Here is a 19,615-nt window from a genome sequence, read left to right as displayed (position 1 = left end):
TGCTGACACGGTTCCCATCTACTGCTGTTAACGATAATGGTTGAGGCAAGGGGAGAGTTGGAATTTGAAGCCCAGCAATGAGAGTGGCAGAAATGAAGTTCCCGGAGGAGCCAGAATCCACAAAGGCCGTGGTGGAGAAGGGACCTCTAGGGGTGCTCAGGGTGACTGCCATAAGAAGCTCAGGGGTGTTTTTTGAGTAGGGAGCAACTGTGGATACTCCTAAACCGGCCTCCCTGCTACCGTTTAGGAGGACGGGTTTCCCGGTTTCTTAGGACAGACCTTGAGAACATGTCCGGAATCGCCACAGTAAAGGCAGAGACGCTGCCTGAAGCGCCTCTCTCTTTCTTCTGGGGATAAACGAGACCGTCCTACTTGCATGGGTTCATCCATAGGCAAAACTGGGTTTTGAAATTGAGGAGCCAGGCGAGGAACCACTCGCTTAGAGACAGGAGGTTCCCGGGTGCGTTCTTGATAACGTAGGTCTACTTTAATGCATAGCGCAATTAGGGTATCAAGATCAGAGGGGAGATCCCGAGAAATTAGTTCGTCCTTAATACGGTCGATTAGACCTTGCCAAAAAGTTGCGACCAGCGCCTCGTTGTTTCATTTCAGCTCTGACGCTAAGGTCCGGAACTGGATGGCATATTGCCCAACAGATAAGTTGCCTTGACGCAGGTTCAGCAAGCTGGTGGCCGCAGAGGCTACTCTCCCAGGGTCATCGAAGACTCTCCTGAAAGCTTCAATAAAGGAGCTGGTGTTATTAAGAAGAGGGTCTCCATTTTCCCACAAAGGCGAAGCCCAGGCTAGTGCTTGACCACTCAGGAGGGAGATCATAAACGCCACCTTCGTTCGCTCTGAAGGAAATGCTCCTGCATTGCACTCAAACTGGATGGAGCACTGGTTCAAGAAACCCCTGCATTTCTTGGGATCTCCATCGTATTTTTCAGGTGTGGGGATACGCATGCCAGAAGTTGCAGTGGATACCGTAACCACACTGGCGGACGCCCCTGGGGCGGTGGTAATGGCAGGAGCAGCAGGCAGGGAGCCTTGTAAGGCATCGAAGCGTGTAGCGATACCTTGAACACATTGTAGGAGATGTGCTTGGGCTGCTTCTTGCTGTTCTACTCGCTGAGCCAAATGAATGAGAAGGTCCCGGGCTGAGGGTTCCCCCGTTCCTTCGGTTGTCATCGCCAGAGTTTACTGTCACGACTAGTATAGCGTACCTGCTATCGTTGGCACTACTCGGAGGAAGGCGCGGAGTCTAACGTGCCCCTGGTGTTCACCAGGGACCCCCGCAAGGAGGTATGGACTTGGCTGCAGGAAACACGCAGGTCGCGGTCCTTCCACGAGTCAGATAGCGAAGCACGAGAGGGATATCAGACAGGCGGGTTCAGCAATGATGCGGGTAATGCAGGTACACAAGGAGAATTCAAACGGGGTGTGAGTCAAGCCGGGTCGATAACGTTCTGACAGCGAGGTACAAAGGGAGATCCAAAGGGGTAGTCAAGGCAATCCGGGTCACAGGCAAACGGCAATAAACTGGAGGAAGGCAAGGGTCAGGAAACAGATAGACACAGGAACACTGGAGGACAGGAAAGGACCTGAAACTCTGGCACAGGAGGTGAGGTCAGAGGCACTTAAATAGGGCTGCTAACCAATGCCCTCAGCACTAGTGGTGCTGTAATAGCTGTAGCGCCGTAGCGCTAGTCATAGGGCAGCGCCGTAGCGCTCTCTATCTGCAGCGTCCCGTTGCCTAGCAACGGAGACGCTTCTGGGTCTGGGCTGGCCGGCCGGGAGGAAGGGGAAATGACGCGTCTGGTTGCTAGGCAACCAGACGTTCTTGTATGGACGGGCGGGTGGCCGCCGAGCGGCGCCTGACAACAGACTTTCGTGAGTGCATACACACTTCCACTTAGCCCTACATCGTTCCATCGTTGATTGTGATTTTTAGGAGGTTTATGAAACCAAATCAAATAATGCCATGTGTTTTGGTATCATAAAACATGATCGTGGGAGTGTACACACACTTGCAATATCAGACTAAATGGTTGGTTATCATGTGAGAATTGCAGAAGTGTATACCCTGCTTAACCTCTGATATGGAGGTAAGAAAGGAATGTAATTCTAAAGGGGGATGTCCAAGAGGACAGCCAAAGCTGCAAGGGTTAACAACACATTTTTAACTGAATACCCCCTCCTCGCTATACACTGAGGCTATGACACCATGGCTAATAGCAGTGTCAGTTTATTGTATGTGGTACACTCTCATGTCAACGTTTATACTAAGGGTGTGCACCGGCCACTTTTAGTGTTTTGGGTTCTGATTTGTTTTGCCAAAACATCCGACGGAAGGCTTTGGTTCTGATTTATTTTTAAAAAAGCACAAAAAGTGCTAAAACCCAGTTTTGTGGGGTTTTTTTTCACTCCTACGCTATTATTAACCTCAATAACACTCATTTCCACTAATTTCCAGTCTATTCTGAACACCTCACAATATTGTTTAAGCCAAAAGGTTGCACCGAGGTAGCTTGAGCTCATAATGCCAAAAAAAGAGGTACAAGATGGAACTGTTCTGGGCCCTCCCTCCCACCCCTCGCGAGATTCGACGAGAGACTTGGACGACAGAGCCTCGTTTTCAATTTTTTGCCCGCCGGAAATATCCGAACAGTGCTCGGATCCCTTTCGGATCCGCACTGTTCGGGTGGGCTCGGATTAGCAGAATCCGAGCCCGCTCATCTCTAGTTTATACCAGATAGTAGTGATGCCAATTAGCCATCTACAGAAGTGAAGCATTGGAGACTTTGCAGTTATGTGCACAGGGGCGGACTGGGAACTTAAAGTGGCCCTGGAAAAAATTCTGAAAGTGGCTATGTAGGCAGGACCAAATAAATGGTAGGTGGGACCAATAAAAAGTAGGCGGGGTTAGCTCTCCATTAGCCCTAGGTATGTTGGTTTTAGGCGAGACAAATGCAAAAACGCAAAGGTAGGCACAGTCCACCTGTCAAAGTTGGCGGAGCTAACACGCAAGTAGGCAAAGCATTGCAATGGTAGGTGGAGCAAATACAAGTAGAAAGAGTCAGCACACTAGTAGTGTGTGGAATACACATATTGGTTATGTGAGTGCAGCAGTGTAATCCAGCAGCAGGGAGTTCCTGCAGGGTTAGCATTAATTTAACAATAGTTGGGTCTACCAACGGTTCAAACATCTCTAACAATATTAATAAAAAAAACAAAAAAAAAACACATTGCCTCTGCCTACCTGTATGCAAAACTTTAGGGTGTCCCAACCATGGTGGTGTGTGCCCTTACCACAAAGAAGTGGTTTCACCCTCCGAATGCCCTCTATACCTCTTCTTGGGGTTAGGGGTGGGATTTCAAAGATAAAAAACATAATTTAAATAAAAGACACTAGTATAAACAAATAAAAAAAATGCTTTTTTTTCAGAATTAAATGAAAATACTCCCATGGATGCACCAAACAGAATGTTTTGCAAGGTTTATACTGTTCTGCATGATAATTTGGCCAGTATTAGTGAAACATATACAATACAAAGAGCATCGCCTAGTGACTGCCATACAATACAGAGAGATTTCCTATGGCCGCCATACAAGGCAGAGAGCTGCCTGGTGACCACATATAATAAAATGAGCATTTTTGTGACTGCTCTTCATCATGAATTAACCCCTCCTCAAAAACATTAACTCCATCCTCATCATAACAATCCCTCATTCATTAACCCCTTTGTAATCATCAACTCCCTTATCCAGTTTAGTTATTAATTCTCCCCACTGTGCAGTAGGTTAATTGGCTGCTATCAAAATTGACCCTAGTGTGTGTGTATCTGTTTGTTAGGGAATTTAGACTGTTAGCTCTACTGGGGCAGGGACTGATGTGAGTTCTCTGTGGAATTATTGGCGGGATATAAATAAATAAATAAATGATGATGATAATTCCTGACATCATCAATTCCATTTATATTCAATAACCCCATCAATACCTCACTCCGTCTCATCAAAAGACTAATGTGTGCCATGTGTGTCTGTCTCTGTAGATGTGTGCCCAGTGTGTCTGTCTCTGTATATGCATGCCCAGTGTGTCTGTCTCTGTATATGCATGCCCAGTGTATGTGTGCCCAGTGTCTGTACCAGTGTATGTGTGTCTAGTTATGTACCTATAGTTTCTGAAAATGACTTACCATAAGATGTCCAGGTGTTGTCTAGGATGACACAGTGCGGAAGAAATGGGTTCAGCAGCGGCGTTGAGCTGGAGGGGCCATCAGAGAGGAAGTAGGAGCCATCGTGCACTGAGCAATAGGCTGCATGACCCCTTCATTAAAAACTAGGCAAGTGGGAGGGATTAAGGGTGGGTCGGGGCAGCTATACTGAGCAATAATCTAGGAGGCCGTGGACTGGCCCGACTAGTCAGCTCCACTGCCGGAGCAAAAAATGTAAATAAATAATGTTTATTTTCTTTTAATCCCCTTCCATAGAAAAATGCATTAGGAGGCCTCCTGAGGTCACCGGCCTACCACGAAAAGTCTTGGCAGGTTCTATGGCCAATCAGCCCATGAATGTGTATGCTTGGCCAATAAAGTCTTTGCAAATGTGCCTGGTATTTAAATAGTATGCAAAGACAAAGGAATTTTGTCCCACACCTTATTTTATGAAAAATATAATATTTATTTAGTGTACCTATCTAAATGAGGTCACCTTGTTGTGGAAGATGGGCAAAATGTACTGTAATAATTTTGTTTTTATTCCAAAAGTTGTATTGCTGAATTAAAATTACATATCAATATTGCATAGTTTGCAATATATATGTTTTATATTGTGTTCAGGTATCTATTAGATGGCAGTGTGGAGTGATGCTTTACCATTCTATATCACAATTATGTTTTTTCTTGAGATTTTTTTTCTTCTGTCTGTTTATTTTTGCCTAAAGTTTTAATATTGATGACAATATTTTTCGATTTCTATGGAGACTTTGATGCTTCTTTCTTTTTTCTATAGCCTTGTTTATTATATATTAGGTTTTTGTTTTGTCATTTTGTCTGTTAGTGTGTCTTCTCTTAAACCCAGTTGTAAGAAGCCTGGAAAGTCTAAATACTGTAACTTTTGTGACTATACCCATGTGGGTGTGAAAGGGTTAATCCAAACAAAACCACCAGGTCTGTCTAAATATGTCTAAAATCCCCCAGAAATATATCTCCAACTCACTGTTAATACCACTAAGAAAGACCAAAGATTAACTGTTAAAATAGCAGCCAATAGCTGCCAAACCGCATCACTACTCCTTAAATAACATGTCATCGACTGGTAACCCTTATTTGCTGTTTATCACATTTTTGTTAAGTGTCTGTTATTTGTTATAATATTGCCAATGATCATCCAATAAGAGTACTTTTAATTAAATTATCCTTATTTTCTTTTGGATTTCTTGGTGAATATATAATCCCAATGCTGCTATGCAATGCAGGCAAAACAATGTTTTCATGCAGTATTTGTAGTCACATTTCTGATGTAGATAGACTGCAGGAATCAGCTGCTTTAATTCCTATGTCCTAATACACATTAGTCTCATTACATCATTATTAACCTTGGTGTTTATTCTCTGCTGCTATGTTATGCAGGTAAAAAAAAATTATTGTCATGCAGCATTTGTCGGCACCTTTTCAATGCAGATAGACTGCAGCAATCAGCTGCTTTGTATCTATGTCCTGATACACATTAGCTTCATTGCATATTTATTCCCCTTAATATTTGTTCACAAGAGATGAATGAGCTGCTTGAAGTTCTGTCTCTGTTATGTATTTTCCAGAGACATACTGAATTAGACACTCATTCACTCATTGTTGGTACAGGCTGCGTTATTCTGTCCACATTTCCTGATCAGACAGCAAGAGGATCAGCTTATTAATTATTATTAAAGAGTTATTACTACTATTATTATTTACACCAGCTCAGGGCAGGTGTAAGTGTCCTGTAGCTGCTGCAAATAATAGATGCTGCTATAGGCAACATCTCCATTTTTCCACGCAGTTTAGTAAATATACCCCTAACATATAGGTAGTGCAAGAGACCCCTCATTTATCCGACTCATGACCAGAGGTAGTTTGCAGATTACTGACCAGAACTAGCTTTAGCTAAATAATACAAATAGAAATAGGTGAAATACAAATTTACTTCTCAATAGCTGTTACCTGTCTGGGTCCAGGTGCATCACCAGAGAAATGCAAATCCAAACTTTGCTTTGCTTGGTACTAGGAGTGAGGGCCTTATAAAGGCTGCATACAGGTGGGGTTTCTTAGTCCTGATTAATTTGTAGAAGTGCTGATTGCCATAAGTGATAAATAGTTGTTAATATTCATGGTGCATTGCCACTTAGTGTCTGTAGCTGGTATTACAAGGATCCTCACAGACATTAGTGCAAGTTTATGTGGGAATTGTGTATTCATTTCACCAGAGAGATATCTTACAAAAAAGGTCATGGAGACTTACTAACTAGCAAAAGGAACAAATTTGGTCTACTGAACATGCTAGGCAGTCACTATATAGTTTATAGATATGTGTTTTTCCTGTATACGATTTGTTTTCATGATGCAATTAAATTAGTAGAAGAACGAAAAGAAAAAAATATTCTGAATGCTTTTGGATTTGAATTTCTCCTGACTATGCCGGGACAAAAAAATTTGCAGTTCAGGAGCTGTTGAGTTCTCAAACTACAGATTCTCTGTCTGTGGTGAGAGGCAATATTGGATAAAAATTACATTATGGGCCTAATTATGAGTTAGGAGCAAAGAAAAGGGGCAACTTTGCACCTGGACAAACCATGCTACAATGCAAGGGGTACAAATTGACATATTATTTTGCATGCAAGGAAAATACTGGCTTTTTTTTTTCATGTAGCACACAAATACTTGATAGCTTTATGTTTACACTGAAATTAAAGTTTATCTATAACATGCCGTATCCCAACTACAAATCTGTCTCTGCATTTTAAATTACCTCCCCCTCTAATAACACATGGTTTTACCAAGGTGCAAGGTTACTTCTTTTCTTTGCTTTGCTCCTAACTCAAAATCAGGCCCTATATGTGAAATTATCACTTAAGGAAAAAAGAATAAAGAGTTAAGAAAAAATTTAAAGAGGGAACACTGTTGTATTCTCCGTAATGTTCTGACACGGATTTACATTTTTTATTAGGCCTCTTTTTCTTTGCCTCCCATTACTTCTCTTTACATTGGTTCTAACCACTACTGCACCCTATCATCAACACCATTAGCTATTTATATAGCGCTACCCACTAATTCTGCAGCACTGTACAGAGAACTCACATCAGTCCCTGCCCCATTGATGCTTATAGTCTAAATTCCACACACACAGACCGAGAGAGACTAAGGTCATTTTAATAGCAGGCAATTAACCTACCAGCATGTTTTTGGAGTGTGGGAGAAAACTGGAGCACCCGGAGGAAACCCACAGAAATATTTCAGCTCCAAGTTGAGTGAATAAATAATTATGTATATAGAAAAAAAGAAATAAATGCAAAATACTACTCCTGACACTCTGCATAGGGAAACAATGGTTTGAATGTTCTTGTATTAATTGTGGGATCACCATCCCTTAATGATGGGTACAGTAAATGGTTGTGAAATGGTTGTTGAGCTAACCTTATGGAGACGAATGAGCAGATTTAATTGGCTGCAATGTGCCGCTGCATATCACCCAAGTGTCCTACGACACACATTGATGGCCAGACAGTAAGGAATCTCTGCTCATTTTTTCTCTGCAGACTGTTACGGAGACAGATCCCGACACCTCGCACCGAATTGAATCTGCCTTTTGTAGTGTGGATAGCTGCTTTCATTTGTTACATCTGGCAATCTACATAACATTTTTCAATAGTAATTACTTTTTTAATCATACTGTTGCATCTTGCATACATTTTAACAATTATTATTGTGTGAAATAATCTTTTGTGGTTAAAAGTTGTGTCTTTTTTCCAGGCTTTACTCTGTGGACTCTGTGCCACGTGCCCAGAAAATCCACTGCAGTTTTTGGAACAGAAGATCAAGGAATTGTTAGAGAAGGGTGATCGTTCTATTTTATGGTACTGTATATGTCTACTTAACTCTCTGCCCATCTACCTTAGGGGCTATGTCTGGCCCTCCCCTATGACATCAGATGGGTGTATACCCTTTAGTTAAACTATTAACCCCAGAGTACTAACTACAGTTTAATGATCCAGCCTTAAATTTTAAGCTTCATTGAGCCCTCAGTTCTCATAAAATGATTAACGGCTGATATCTTTACTTCCTTTAACTTCTTAACCTTATTTTAACCATTCTTGAATAAATGACACAACACCTTAGTGTGGCAAAATTAAAGCAGTTTATTTTGTAGGTATGGTGGTGGAGAAAAAGAGCAGTCAGTTTGACATCCGCCAGGCAAGCCAGGATGCCGCAGCATTAACCATGGGACACCCGCAGATGGGGGTACAACCAACACACACCCTGGGCGCACACATCTACCTTATATGGGGCATTCGCCCCGGGCACTACAGAACCCGCAACCCTTCTGGGCTAACGGAATGCAACCACAAGCCGACCCGCCCGGGCGGTACTTGGACCGAGACTATAGCCGTCTTCATCGAAGAGAGGCGGGTTAAGGGTGTCCACTACCATATTGTGCACCCAAACCACTGGCCGTCGATTGCACTGCATTTTTCGGCCATGCCCAGATTACTAGGACCCGAGGCCCACCACCAACCTACCCTATTGATGCTAAACTTCTATAAATAAAACCATGCCCACATCGCTCATATGAACACCATCCCGCCTATAGAGAAGGAGGTTCTGAAATCTAATGAACGGGTGCTCAATCCGCAAGTCACTTAGAGAGCAAGTGAACCGGACTACCACAGCATTATCTTTCTTCCTGATCTTGTCCGCCACCCGTCCTTCATTGAAGGAGCGCCAGATCCTTCCTGGCACTATATTGGACCAGCATATAAAAAGGGGCAGGCCAGAATGAGTGAACCCAAGCTAGTTCGTACTGAATCAAGAAAATAAGTTCAACAGATTTACCCAGGCCCAAATCATTCCCCCCTAGTTGAATTACCAAGATATGGAGCACCCCACGTTTAGCTACCTCAGCTTTCTAAACCTAGTCCATTGTAAACCCCATTGACCTATCCAATTACCCACTACCGACCCTGGAAATTAAGTTGTGTCCCTTGCTGCCGTATGCAACGTAGCCCAATGAACATATGCATGTCCTAGCACCCAAATATGCCGCGGGGTCCAGTGGTCTGTAATGGCAGGAAAGCACCACAAAACATTAGCATACACAAGCAACGGCATTCAAACCTTCCTAGGAATTGGAACTGAAAATGAAAAGAAGAAGAGCATTGAGACTCGTGGAGACCACACATACTCCACATCAACAGCAGCACATCATACCAGAGGTGCACATGCTTACAAAAACTAAAGAGGAAAACAAAGAGGACAGCAGAAACACAAGCGAAAGTAAAACCATAAAACCTTGTGGCGCCAAGTGCCAATCAGGCCCGCTTTTTAGAGGAAAAAATGGAAAAATCCCTTCGCACCCTACCTCCATAGGCAATAAGCAGCAGAGAATCCTGTGTCACCACAGCAGAGAGAGTAAACGAGAAGAAAAGACAAGTAAGAAGAGAAGGCTGTACATAACTCTTATACACATTAGATTTACACCTGCTAAGCTCCTTAAATAGTGGGCCCAGACGAGCCAGCAACCGCTGCAGATGTGGCGGTCCCGATTCGGAAGGAATGGGTGCCGAAATGAGAACTGTCCAGGCCTAGCACGGCCAAAGTTTGCTTGCATACCACCACTGTTCTGGTGTGGGGAGAACCGTCACCATGCCCCAGCCATGGGAACGCGGATTCAAGCCACAGGCAAGTGAATTCCCTCATTGTTGCCATCGGTAAACAGAGAAACCACCTTTGGAACCATTATAACCCAGCACTTTCTACCAACCTGGGGGTAAATGTATCATGGATGGTGCGATTTTGCAAATACAGCGATTTTCTCGGGAGAGTTGAAACTCGCTGATGTATGAAGCTGAGATTTCATGTAAAATCGCCAGAGATGTGTTTCTGCCAAAATAGCTATTTTCAAAATCGATAGAGATCAAAGTCCCGACTGTTTGCCACACTAGCTATACAAGTCTTAAACGTATGAAGCTGTGATTAAGCAAAATCTCTGGAATTTGCTTTAAAAATCACCAGATACAACACACTGCTTGCTAGCACCGTGATTAGTAAACATAACACTGTTACACTTTCAGACTATACAGCCGGAGGTCCCGACAGCTTTCAAAATAGAATAAAAATAGATAAAAGTTTAAAATAAAAAAAGTGTGGGGTCCCCCCGTCCGAGCACTATTAACCCTAGTGCTGCCAGCCTACTGCTGGTTACGTGAAAATCGGGAAAAATATTTGCGTAGGGTCACTCCGATTTTCACATAACCAACACTAGGCAAACCAGCTGGGGTGGGTGGCACTATAGCAGGGGGAAACGCGGAAGGGGTCCCCCTGCCATAATGACAAACAAACTCCAGGCTGTTCAGCGCTGGGCAGGATTCCCTAGGGTGTGGGGTCAGCTGAAAAAAATGAGCAGGCCCCCTCTCTAGGAATAACCAGCCCAGTGCTGAAAGCACTAGGGCTCTTTCTACACCCCTGGACGGTGGGTGTAAGGTAATAACGGCGATAGTTAATGTAAAAAAATAAACTGACGCCCTTTTGTTTTGTGGAACTACAAGTCCCATTGGCCATGAAATTAGCTCTGTCAGAATGGAGATACTTAATGGAAGTATCACAGTTTCCTGTTAGCATTACCACCGATCACGGGAATCTACTTCACCTCCAAACAGCCCAGTGCTTAAATCCTCGCCAGGCACGCTGGTCCCTCTTTTTCTCCTTCTTCAACCTGCACATCACTTTCAAGCCAGGTTCTCAAAATAAGAAGGCTGACGCCCTCTCTCGGGCTTCCCCCCATGAACTAGACACAGCCGAGCCCCTGTCTCGTTCTAGCTTGGATCCCAACTGTCTGATGGCCACATCTGTATCCTCTTCTCCCATGCCACCGCCTGGGACATCCTTTGTGCCTCAAGCTCTCTCGAGGAAGTTTCTTCAATGGTACCACGCCTAACAGTTTTTTCTGGTCATGCTGGAATCTGGAGAACCACTGAGCTAATCTCCAGAAGGTATTGGTGGCCCACTCTTCGCACCAATACCAAACAGTTTGTGTCAGCGTGTAATCTCTGTGCTCAACACAAGACACCTCGAGTCAAGCCAGCCGGTCCACTAGTTCCATTGTCACTTCCAACCAAACCATGGTTATTCATATCCATGTATTTTATCACGGATCTCCCTTCAAGTAAAGGTTTTAACACAGTTTGAGTGATTGTTGACCGTTTTTCAAAAATGGCTCACTTTGCACCCCTTTGGGGCCTATCCTCGGCCGCTCAGCTGGCCCAATTGTTCGTGAAGGAGATTTTTCAGCTACACGGGTTTCCCGTGGAGATTGTTTTAGACCGAGGGGTTCATTTTACATCCAGATTATGGATATTGAGAAGTGCAAACTTCTCATTATCCAACTCAACTTCTCATCGGCCTATCACCCATAATGTAATGGGCAAACAGAGAGGGTAAATCAAGAACTGGAGACATTTATTTGAATTTATTCTTCTGCCTCTCAAAACAACTGGTCTGATCTCCACAAAATAACCTGTACTATGAATCTACTGTCACGGTTTCAGAATTTGAATCCTAAGGTTTGCCCAGATTAGTGCTACTCAAGTAGGGCGTGAAGTCTAATGAGGAGACGGTGGTGCTTGCAAGGAGTCAATGCGGGCCGCAAGACTCTGAAAGCCCTGTAGGAGTTGTCACTGGATTGCGTCCTGTTGATCCACTGATTAAGCAAATTCTGAAGCATATCTTTAGCAGAAGGTTCCACATTCAGATCTGACATTTTATCTTTTGTGTATGGCCTGTTCTTACTGTCACGGTTTCAGAATTTGAATCCTATGGTTTGCCCAGATTAGTGCTACTCAAGTAGGGCGCAGAGTTTAACGAGGAGACGGTATTCACCAGGGACAGCCACAAGGCGGTTTGGCCTTAGCTGCGTCTGTCTCGCAGGCTGTGGCCCCATTACTCATAAATCCATTCAAACGTATCTCTAGAGTAACTGCTGTATTATTCGCTATTATGTACAGATTGCACTGGAACTGGTATTGCTACAAACAGAGGCAGCCCTTTCTAGTCCATTGACTCCACAAGGTCTCCCCTGGTAAAAAAAAAGAAATTACATGAGACAAAGAACACAGTAAATATATTTGATACCTCTACACTCGAGAGAATTAGGGGATTAAATCTTTGAGTAAATTTCTGGGGATGCCCTCAGTGCATAAAAGTAACTATGAGGTATACATTGACTGTACATCCCTCAGAATGTCTTACTCAATCATCTCTCTCTTTCCAACAGGGATGTGTACATAGATGACACAAGAAAGCCAAGAGTAAAGGCGATGACTGGAAGCTATCTAGAATATCTTTTTGGTCAGGATGAAGATCAGTTGGTAATTTATATCTATATCATTATCATTACTTATTTGGAAGGCACCTGAAATATATATATATATATATACATACAGTGCCTGACAAACAGAATGGCAAATCATAAAAAATACAAATCATTCATGAAAAGAGCATACAAAATTTAATTTATTTGTAACGATGCATCTTCCTTAAGGGCACAAATTTGGGGGTGCTTCCAACAAACCATTTTGTATGAAACCGGACTATTTTTGCAGGACCCTCTGATTTCTCTATAAATTGATCTTGCCTTTTCCTCCTGGTCTCCCCATTCTAGAAATAATATGCAAGCTCATAGGAACTGCTTTATTGTTTTTGATGTAAATTGTAATCTTAGATGTTTGGAATAATTTGATACATACATATTTTAGGCACAATTGATATAAATTATATTTCACAATAATGAGAGTACTAGAAATTGTTATATACATTCAACATTTCCATGTCAAATTACTTTTCTTTTTTCTTTGTAATTCATAGATGACTTTTATTTAGCAAGTGTCTACTTCCTATGTACCCCTTTTGTATGCGTTGAACTTCTTCAATAAAACTTTTTAAATTAAATAAAAATAAAAGTACATACAAGGTTGACGAAGGAGGTACAGACGTAAGATAGAGGGTAGAGAGAACCTTGCTTGTGAGAGCTTACAGTCTGGAGTCTGCAATCAAATAGAGAAAACATAGGCTTTTATGTGAGAAGCAAAACTGTACTATAAGTTCCTGTGTTCAGTTCCACTCCCGGCAGAACAGATTTTATAGACACTGATATAATACTAAAGGATGTAGATAGACTGCGGTCTATATAACAGTTTTTGAGAGCTGTAGTTTGACATTAAATATGCTGCAGGGAGGCTATGAGAAGACACTTGGAACACTCTGTTAACAGCAAAGACAAGGTACAAGGTTTTATCTTCACTTTTAACAGGCTTTGTTTCCAACATCTGTGTGTGTAAGCTCTAATATGTGTTTGTAAGTTATGCCAATTATTGTTGGTATCACTGGTGATTCGGTAGTTATGTTGTTTCTTTGCTTTCACTTTATGCTCAGATGGCACTTAGCTGGATCATACACTGTCTCAGTTGGTCAGTTAACCAGTGCATATTGGTCAGTTGGCTAAGTTTTCATATATGTCATTACATTTCCACATCTGACCTATGTAAATAGCTTGTAATATATGTGTTTACTCCAGTCCAATCCAGATAATTAAATGAGATGCTGTAAATGCTAATTCTTGCAGGGCAAATAAATTGAAAAAAATGAAAGGGCCCGCCATCTTGTCTTGTGTAAGGGGGCTTATTCATGTATAGTGAAGGCTTTGTCTCAGATGGTGAACTATTCATTGTCTCTCCGTTCCATGGGCACAAGATTACATCTATTCATTGTTTCTCTGTTCCATGGGTACAAGATTGTGTCCTCATAGCCAAACAACTTGTTAACATTTGAAGAGACATTCAGTCTAGATGGTGTCTACCTCATACAACCCGAAGGCCAGGCATGAACCTGGAATTTGTAGTTATGTAAACATACCTACTGAGATTTTAAAGGGAAATGAAACATCTGTTCTATAATAATAAATATCAAAGGTTGTGTATGACTAGACTAAATAGCAATTATAAATATGTCAGAGTGTTAAGGGCCTAATTCTCTTACGTAGAACTGACATATCTATGATAGGCAAAACTTCTCTAGTTTACGTCATTTTCATATGAGAAATGAAAAAAAGGCTGGTGCAAATAAGTCTTAAGATCTGATCGAATGGGTAACAGAAATGTTCTTTATAGATTGCCAAATACAAACACATGAACTGAGAGGTCACAAATGAAAACCAAATAACTAAGCATTCTCTCTGTTTGCTTTATTTCAATGTTTTTTATCAATCTTAAAAGTAGTACAATCAATGACTTTATGTAAAATATAATGTTTTGATGAAGAGAATGGGAATTTCCATTTATTCATGGAGAGTCTGAAATTTGCACTTTAATTCAATGTTTGAGATATAAAAAATCACTTTTAAGATTAATTGTCCTTTAATTACATTTGTAGAAGAACTCTGTTCTCTCCGGAAATACAATATTTAATATCTGAAAAGGTTGCCTTACTTCAATATTTCTCTTCCATGTATGCCTCAGATTTATGTATTCTCTGTAATCTCATTTAGATTAACTCACCTGTTCACTGTCAAAGATGTTAAAGCATCAACCCGTCTTTAAATAATAAATGTAATAATGGTATTATTTTCCCAAGTCGTATGTCTGTTTTCTTTTTATTATTTTGACCATCTTTTGAAGATACTTCAGTTGGTCCTAGTAGCAGTTTGTTTTTTATTTTTTCAAATGCAATCCTAGTGGTGGAATGGCAGCTTGTGTGCAATGATTGTGGCAAAAAAACTACAACTCCCATCAGCTATTACATCCGTGCATGTAATGGCTGTGACATCATCACCAAGCAGCCTACAGCATGGTTGTATAAGCTAGTGTTTGGCTCTTGCGCAAAACTAGCAGCTGCAAAAAAAAGGTAAAACAAAGCAGAGTTTTTGTAAGTGCTGATTACTATTGATGACAGTAGTGTATATATGCTAGAATATGTGTTTGCAATCAGGAGCAACTGTAAAAATGCATTTTATGTACAGTAGACATTCATAACATAATACACTAATAAATGTATTTTATGGTGGGAAAAATTAAAACAAAAACTTTTTTAAAAATGTTTAATGTCACCTGTTAATGACTATATTATTAACAGGTGACACTAATTGAATAGCTTTTTTTCTGTGCATTTTTTTGAGACTTTTATTTCACATAGGTATTGGATGTATCCTGCAGTGTATTGTCTGTTAGAGCGGAGCGGACCTAGACCCATATTTATCAACAGACGTATCTTCAGATATATTCCTTGCCAATATACGTGCGTTTTTTAAAAAAATGCACATTACATTCATTTTGCGTTTGCTAATAAATCAGGCCCTTCATGTTTGGGGACTTAAGGATAGGGGTTGTGAAGCTGTGACTTGCCTATCAAAAAGTTTATTATGTGATTACTGTGCATATTCTGGATGTAACCCAGAGGATTTTCCGATTACTTAACATTCCTTTGATGGATCTCTTTTTTCCATTCAGGTGTCGCCAGAGCTATTTAAAAAGGCATATTCATTTTACATCAACAAGTTGCAGAGAATGTACTTTGAGTGAGTATTTTACCACCTGACAAAGTGGATCAAGATGTTAAATGTTAAGCAAAGTGACCCTATTAATATATTTTTAGAAATAAGGTCATCTGATATTGTGGCAGATTTATCCAGCCTTTGTAAGCTTGTGAAAGTTTTACTGATGTAGTTTGATGGGAATATTTTGGATTTTGTGCTCTTTTAAATGTATTCTTTAGTGCCAATCTTTATTTTATTTTTTTTTTAAACCCAGCAGTTTCTATTTATTGTTCTATTTGAATACAGTTATTTTGTACCAGTCTTATTGTAAACTCTGTAGCCATTATCACTGTGCACAAATATATTTAACTACTTCAGTGCTAAGGACGAATGGGACTGCACATGTACGTCTAATGTGCCAAGGACAATTCACACTCCTCCTTAGCACTGAAGGAGTTCAAATGAATGAAAAACATAATTACCCATCCCCCAGCAGTTTAGATATTGATGTTGGAATGTGACCAGCCCAAAAAGTTCCAAAATAGTCTGAGCAAAAGGGTGAGAAAAGCCTCAGCGGTGAACAGGTTAATATAATGGTAAATATAGCTACAGGTGCTATAGCCCATAACAGCTAACCAGACATCTGATTTCATTATAGATCAAAATAGATATCTGAGTGGCTGGTGTTGGTAACATCAAAAATGTGGTATTTACTTTATGTTATTAGATATGCCTTATGTGTTCCTATAGCGCCACCATGGCCCGCCCCCCGCAATGTAATGCCGGCATCACATAGCGAGAGGGAGGAGGTTCTGTGAGGTTTTTGTGAAAAAGCTCTGCCTATGTGGCTTCTGCATTGGGGAAATTTGATTCTGGCAATTGACCACCACGTGGTGAAATAGACTGAGCAGAGGTACATGCACAATGCCTTGGGACACTCTTAGATAAAAATGATCATAAACCACTGGTTAGTAAACAATGGAGAAGATGCCTTTATGTCCCAAATGGTTACATCTATGCAATTATTTGGCAACTAAATATAATTTACATACATCCTATGTTGTTGCTTGAGTTCTAAATTGATCCTGCATCTGTTCTCCTTTGTAAAATATGTAATAATACACTCTTACTATTTGTCTCTCTTTTTCTGATGTATAAATCTGTATGGATAAACTTGTGATTAGCTCTCATTACAAATCTCTCACACATCATAATATACAGGTAGAATGCTATAAAACTTGTCTAGTCTCCTGCAATCTCCAGAAGCCCCAGAAATTTTGAGTAGTCCTTATGTAGTCCCTGAAGAGTAGGTCACACGTTCAGAACACTTCTCTTTCTTATGATTTGCATAATCAAGCCCCACCACCACTCTGTGATGACACAATTGACGTCATCATGGAACTGCTGCACAATGATGCAAATCACCACATTGTGCAGCGAGAGGCAGGGCTCTGATGCCCCACACACTTGCCTCTTGGCAAGTGTGGTCAGAATAGTAGGCAGGTATGATTCTGTAAGTGTAAGGACCAAACAATCATCTTTAGAAATAACCATTACTAAAAGGGAGTACTGCCAAGCCATAAAGAGTTGATCACATTGTATGCTATAATAAATTCAAAATTAGATGCGGTAAAAAATTGAATACACATAATTTCGAAAATATACATTTGTTTTGTAAACACATTACATACTGAAATAGCCAATGTATGGACTAAATATAGCCAAACACATAATACTCACAAAGTTAGAAACTGTCTGTATTTTAAGAGATAAATAATGAAGTATAGCCACTATTTATAAGGGAATAAGTAACCCAAAGTGTATAGAGTATGTAACGCCACCACCAAAGTTTCAGTTGCACTTAGGCAGGACGTCCATCCCAAAAGAGGTACAGTTAGGTGGTATACTTAGAATGTTCAAAAATGAAACAACCCTCTTACTTATATTCCTATTTTCTTCCATATTTGCTTCTAGTCAGCCATTTTGCATGGCCATCCATCTGGCAGAGGTCAGCTCTATAGCAGAACTCCATTGTATGTAATACCTTAGTATTAGATATATTAGCACTCTGCTCCAAAATGGAGCACTCTGTGAACTTAGGTACATAAAGGCTTTAATGTACAGACTAGTCTAGTGTTTTACCACACCAATGGTTATTAGCAGTCTCTTCTCTGCTTTTCTTCAGGCAAGTTATCAAATGCTTGTGGCGAAGCTTTACCTTGACCACATAGGACAATGTACCCATTGACACTAGTCAATGGGTACATTAAATGTACGAGTCACCAGCCCAACCCTCAACCATAGAAAGGTCTACTGCACAGGGCATGAAGTTGTTGGATGACTTGTTATATAGTTATTATTTATATAGTTATATATATAAATATGTATGTGTGTGTGTGTATATATATATATATATATATATATATATATATATATTGTTATGTGCGTATTGTCGCTAACCAATAACGATTGTCGAACCTCGATTTGTGTTTCCAACGCACAAAGATTTATTCGCAAATAGTAGAATAATATGCTGAAGCGAAGTGATAATAAATACAGCCGTTACTTATCGCAGGCGCTCTGGATCCAGTGTGCAGTCATTCAATCCTGAAGTCTGGGGATAAGATGTCTGAACACTAGATGTGAAGCTGCTGCTTATATACACACAGAAATACAGTAATACAATGAAGATGGTATAGCTTGCATCTATTTGTCCAGGTCTCAGGAAGGTCCAAGGGGTTGTCAATCATTGGCTAGTTCATCCTAAGGAATCCAAAGGAGGGGGTCACCTCTCCAGGGGGTATGCTCGGCTCTTCCCGCCAAGATTCCTTAGTCTTAAGTAGTTCATAATTCCCTATCATTCATAACTTGTGTATGCACTCTGCGATTCCCTCGCAAGTAGGATATGTAAAGAGGTTTATTATAATACCACTCATGATATGATTCCTTCAACCTGTTCCGTGTATTTCACTAATATGCATGTAACTCTAATATAACATATAAATACTACTATATTTCGACATAACTGACTATGTGTTGCAACTACCATTAATGTGTACTATTTTATAAGTATGCGTGTTTGTGCGAATGCATGGTAAAAGACCAATTACTGTTGCTGCCACGTGTAGTGGATGCGTACACCCTTTCACGCCGTAGCGTGCCCTTGTACGTCGTAGCGTACCGTATGCATCTTTTCAGACAAAGACAACCAAGTTTGCTCGACTTTAATTGAAATTACTTTATCTAATTTGCTGACTTCGACAATATATATATATATATATATATATATATATATATATATATATATATATATATATATATTTAGTAGAATATAATGCCTTATATTTTATTTGGAATCAGGGAAAATGTTGGATTTTTGTTAAAGGTAAAAGTTCCCTGTCTTGTTCAAAAAGTGAGTGAATATTTCACTAAGCACCAAGGTGTATAAATATTCAGTTATTTTAAATCTCACAGTAAAAGTACAGTGCGTGCCTTCATTTTGTGGAAATTGGGCTCTGGAGCAGGTTCAGTTATCAAAAACATGGGCAGAACTCTGCATCAGGTTTTACGCATACAACATGAATATGCTCCCAAATTCAAAGCAGAATACAGAAAAGCCTCTGGGTAGATTTACTAAAACTTTTAAAAAAGAAAAGTGGAGATGTTGCCCATAGCAACAAATCAGATTCTAGCTATCATTTATCTAGTACATTCTAGAAAACCAGTCTACAGTCTGATTGGTTGCTATGGGTAACACTTCCACTTTTGCTTTTTAGAAGCTTTTGTAAATGAATCGCATTATTTCTAGTTTTCAGCAGCTGTGTGCCATGTTTCAGATTGT

The 19,615-nt window shown here is 40.6% G+C and overlaps 2 protein-coding genes across 2 annotated transcripts in view; both read left to right on the top strand.

Moving 5' to 3' along the window:
* LOC142152281 (N-acyl-phosphatidylethanolamine-hydrolyzing phospholipase D-like) overlaps positions 1–19,615 on the top strand; it is a 386,092-nt gene that overhangs the window by 100,522 nt on the left and 265,955 nt on the right. The gene's annotated exons all lie outside the window — the stretch shown is intronic.
* The window catches only part of FBXL13 (F-box and leucine rich repeat protein 13), a 189,170-nt gene that overhangs the window by 8,413 nt on the left and 161,142 nt on the right, over positions 1–19,615 (top strand). Inside the window, exons 2-4 of the mRNA XM_075208743.1 lie at positions 8,007–8,110; positions 12,523–12,616; positions 15,749–15,816. Of these exons, the coding sequence (XP_075064844.1) occupies positions 8,007–8,110; positions 12,523–12,616; positions 15,749–15,816 (266 nt within the window). The remainder of the gene's footprint in view (positions 1–8,006; positions 8,111–12,522; positions 12,617–15,748; positions 15,817–19,615) is intronic.

Source organism: Mixophyes fleayi, chromosome 4, assembly GCF_038048845.1.
Source record: "Mixophyes fleayi isolate aMixFle1 chromosome 4, aMixFle1.hap1, whole genome shotgun sequence".
Lineage (NCBI taxonomy): Eukaryota > Metazoa > Chordata > Amphibia > Anura > Limnodynastidae > Mixophyes > Mixophyes fleayi.
Note: the sequence above shows the minus strand (reverse complement) of the source record. Positions and strands in the feature narration are given on the sequence as shown.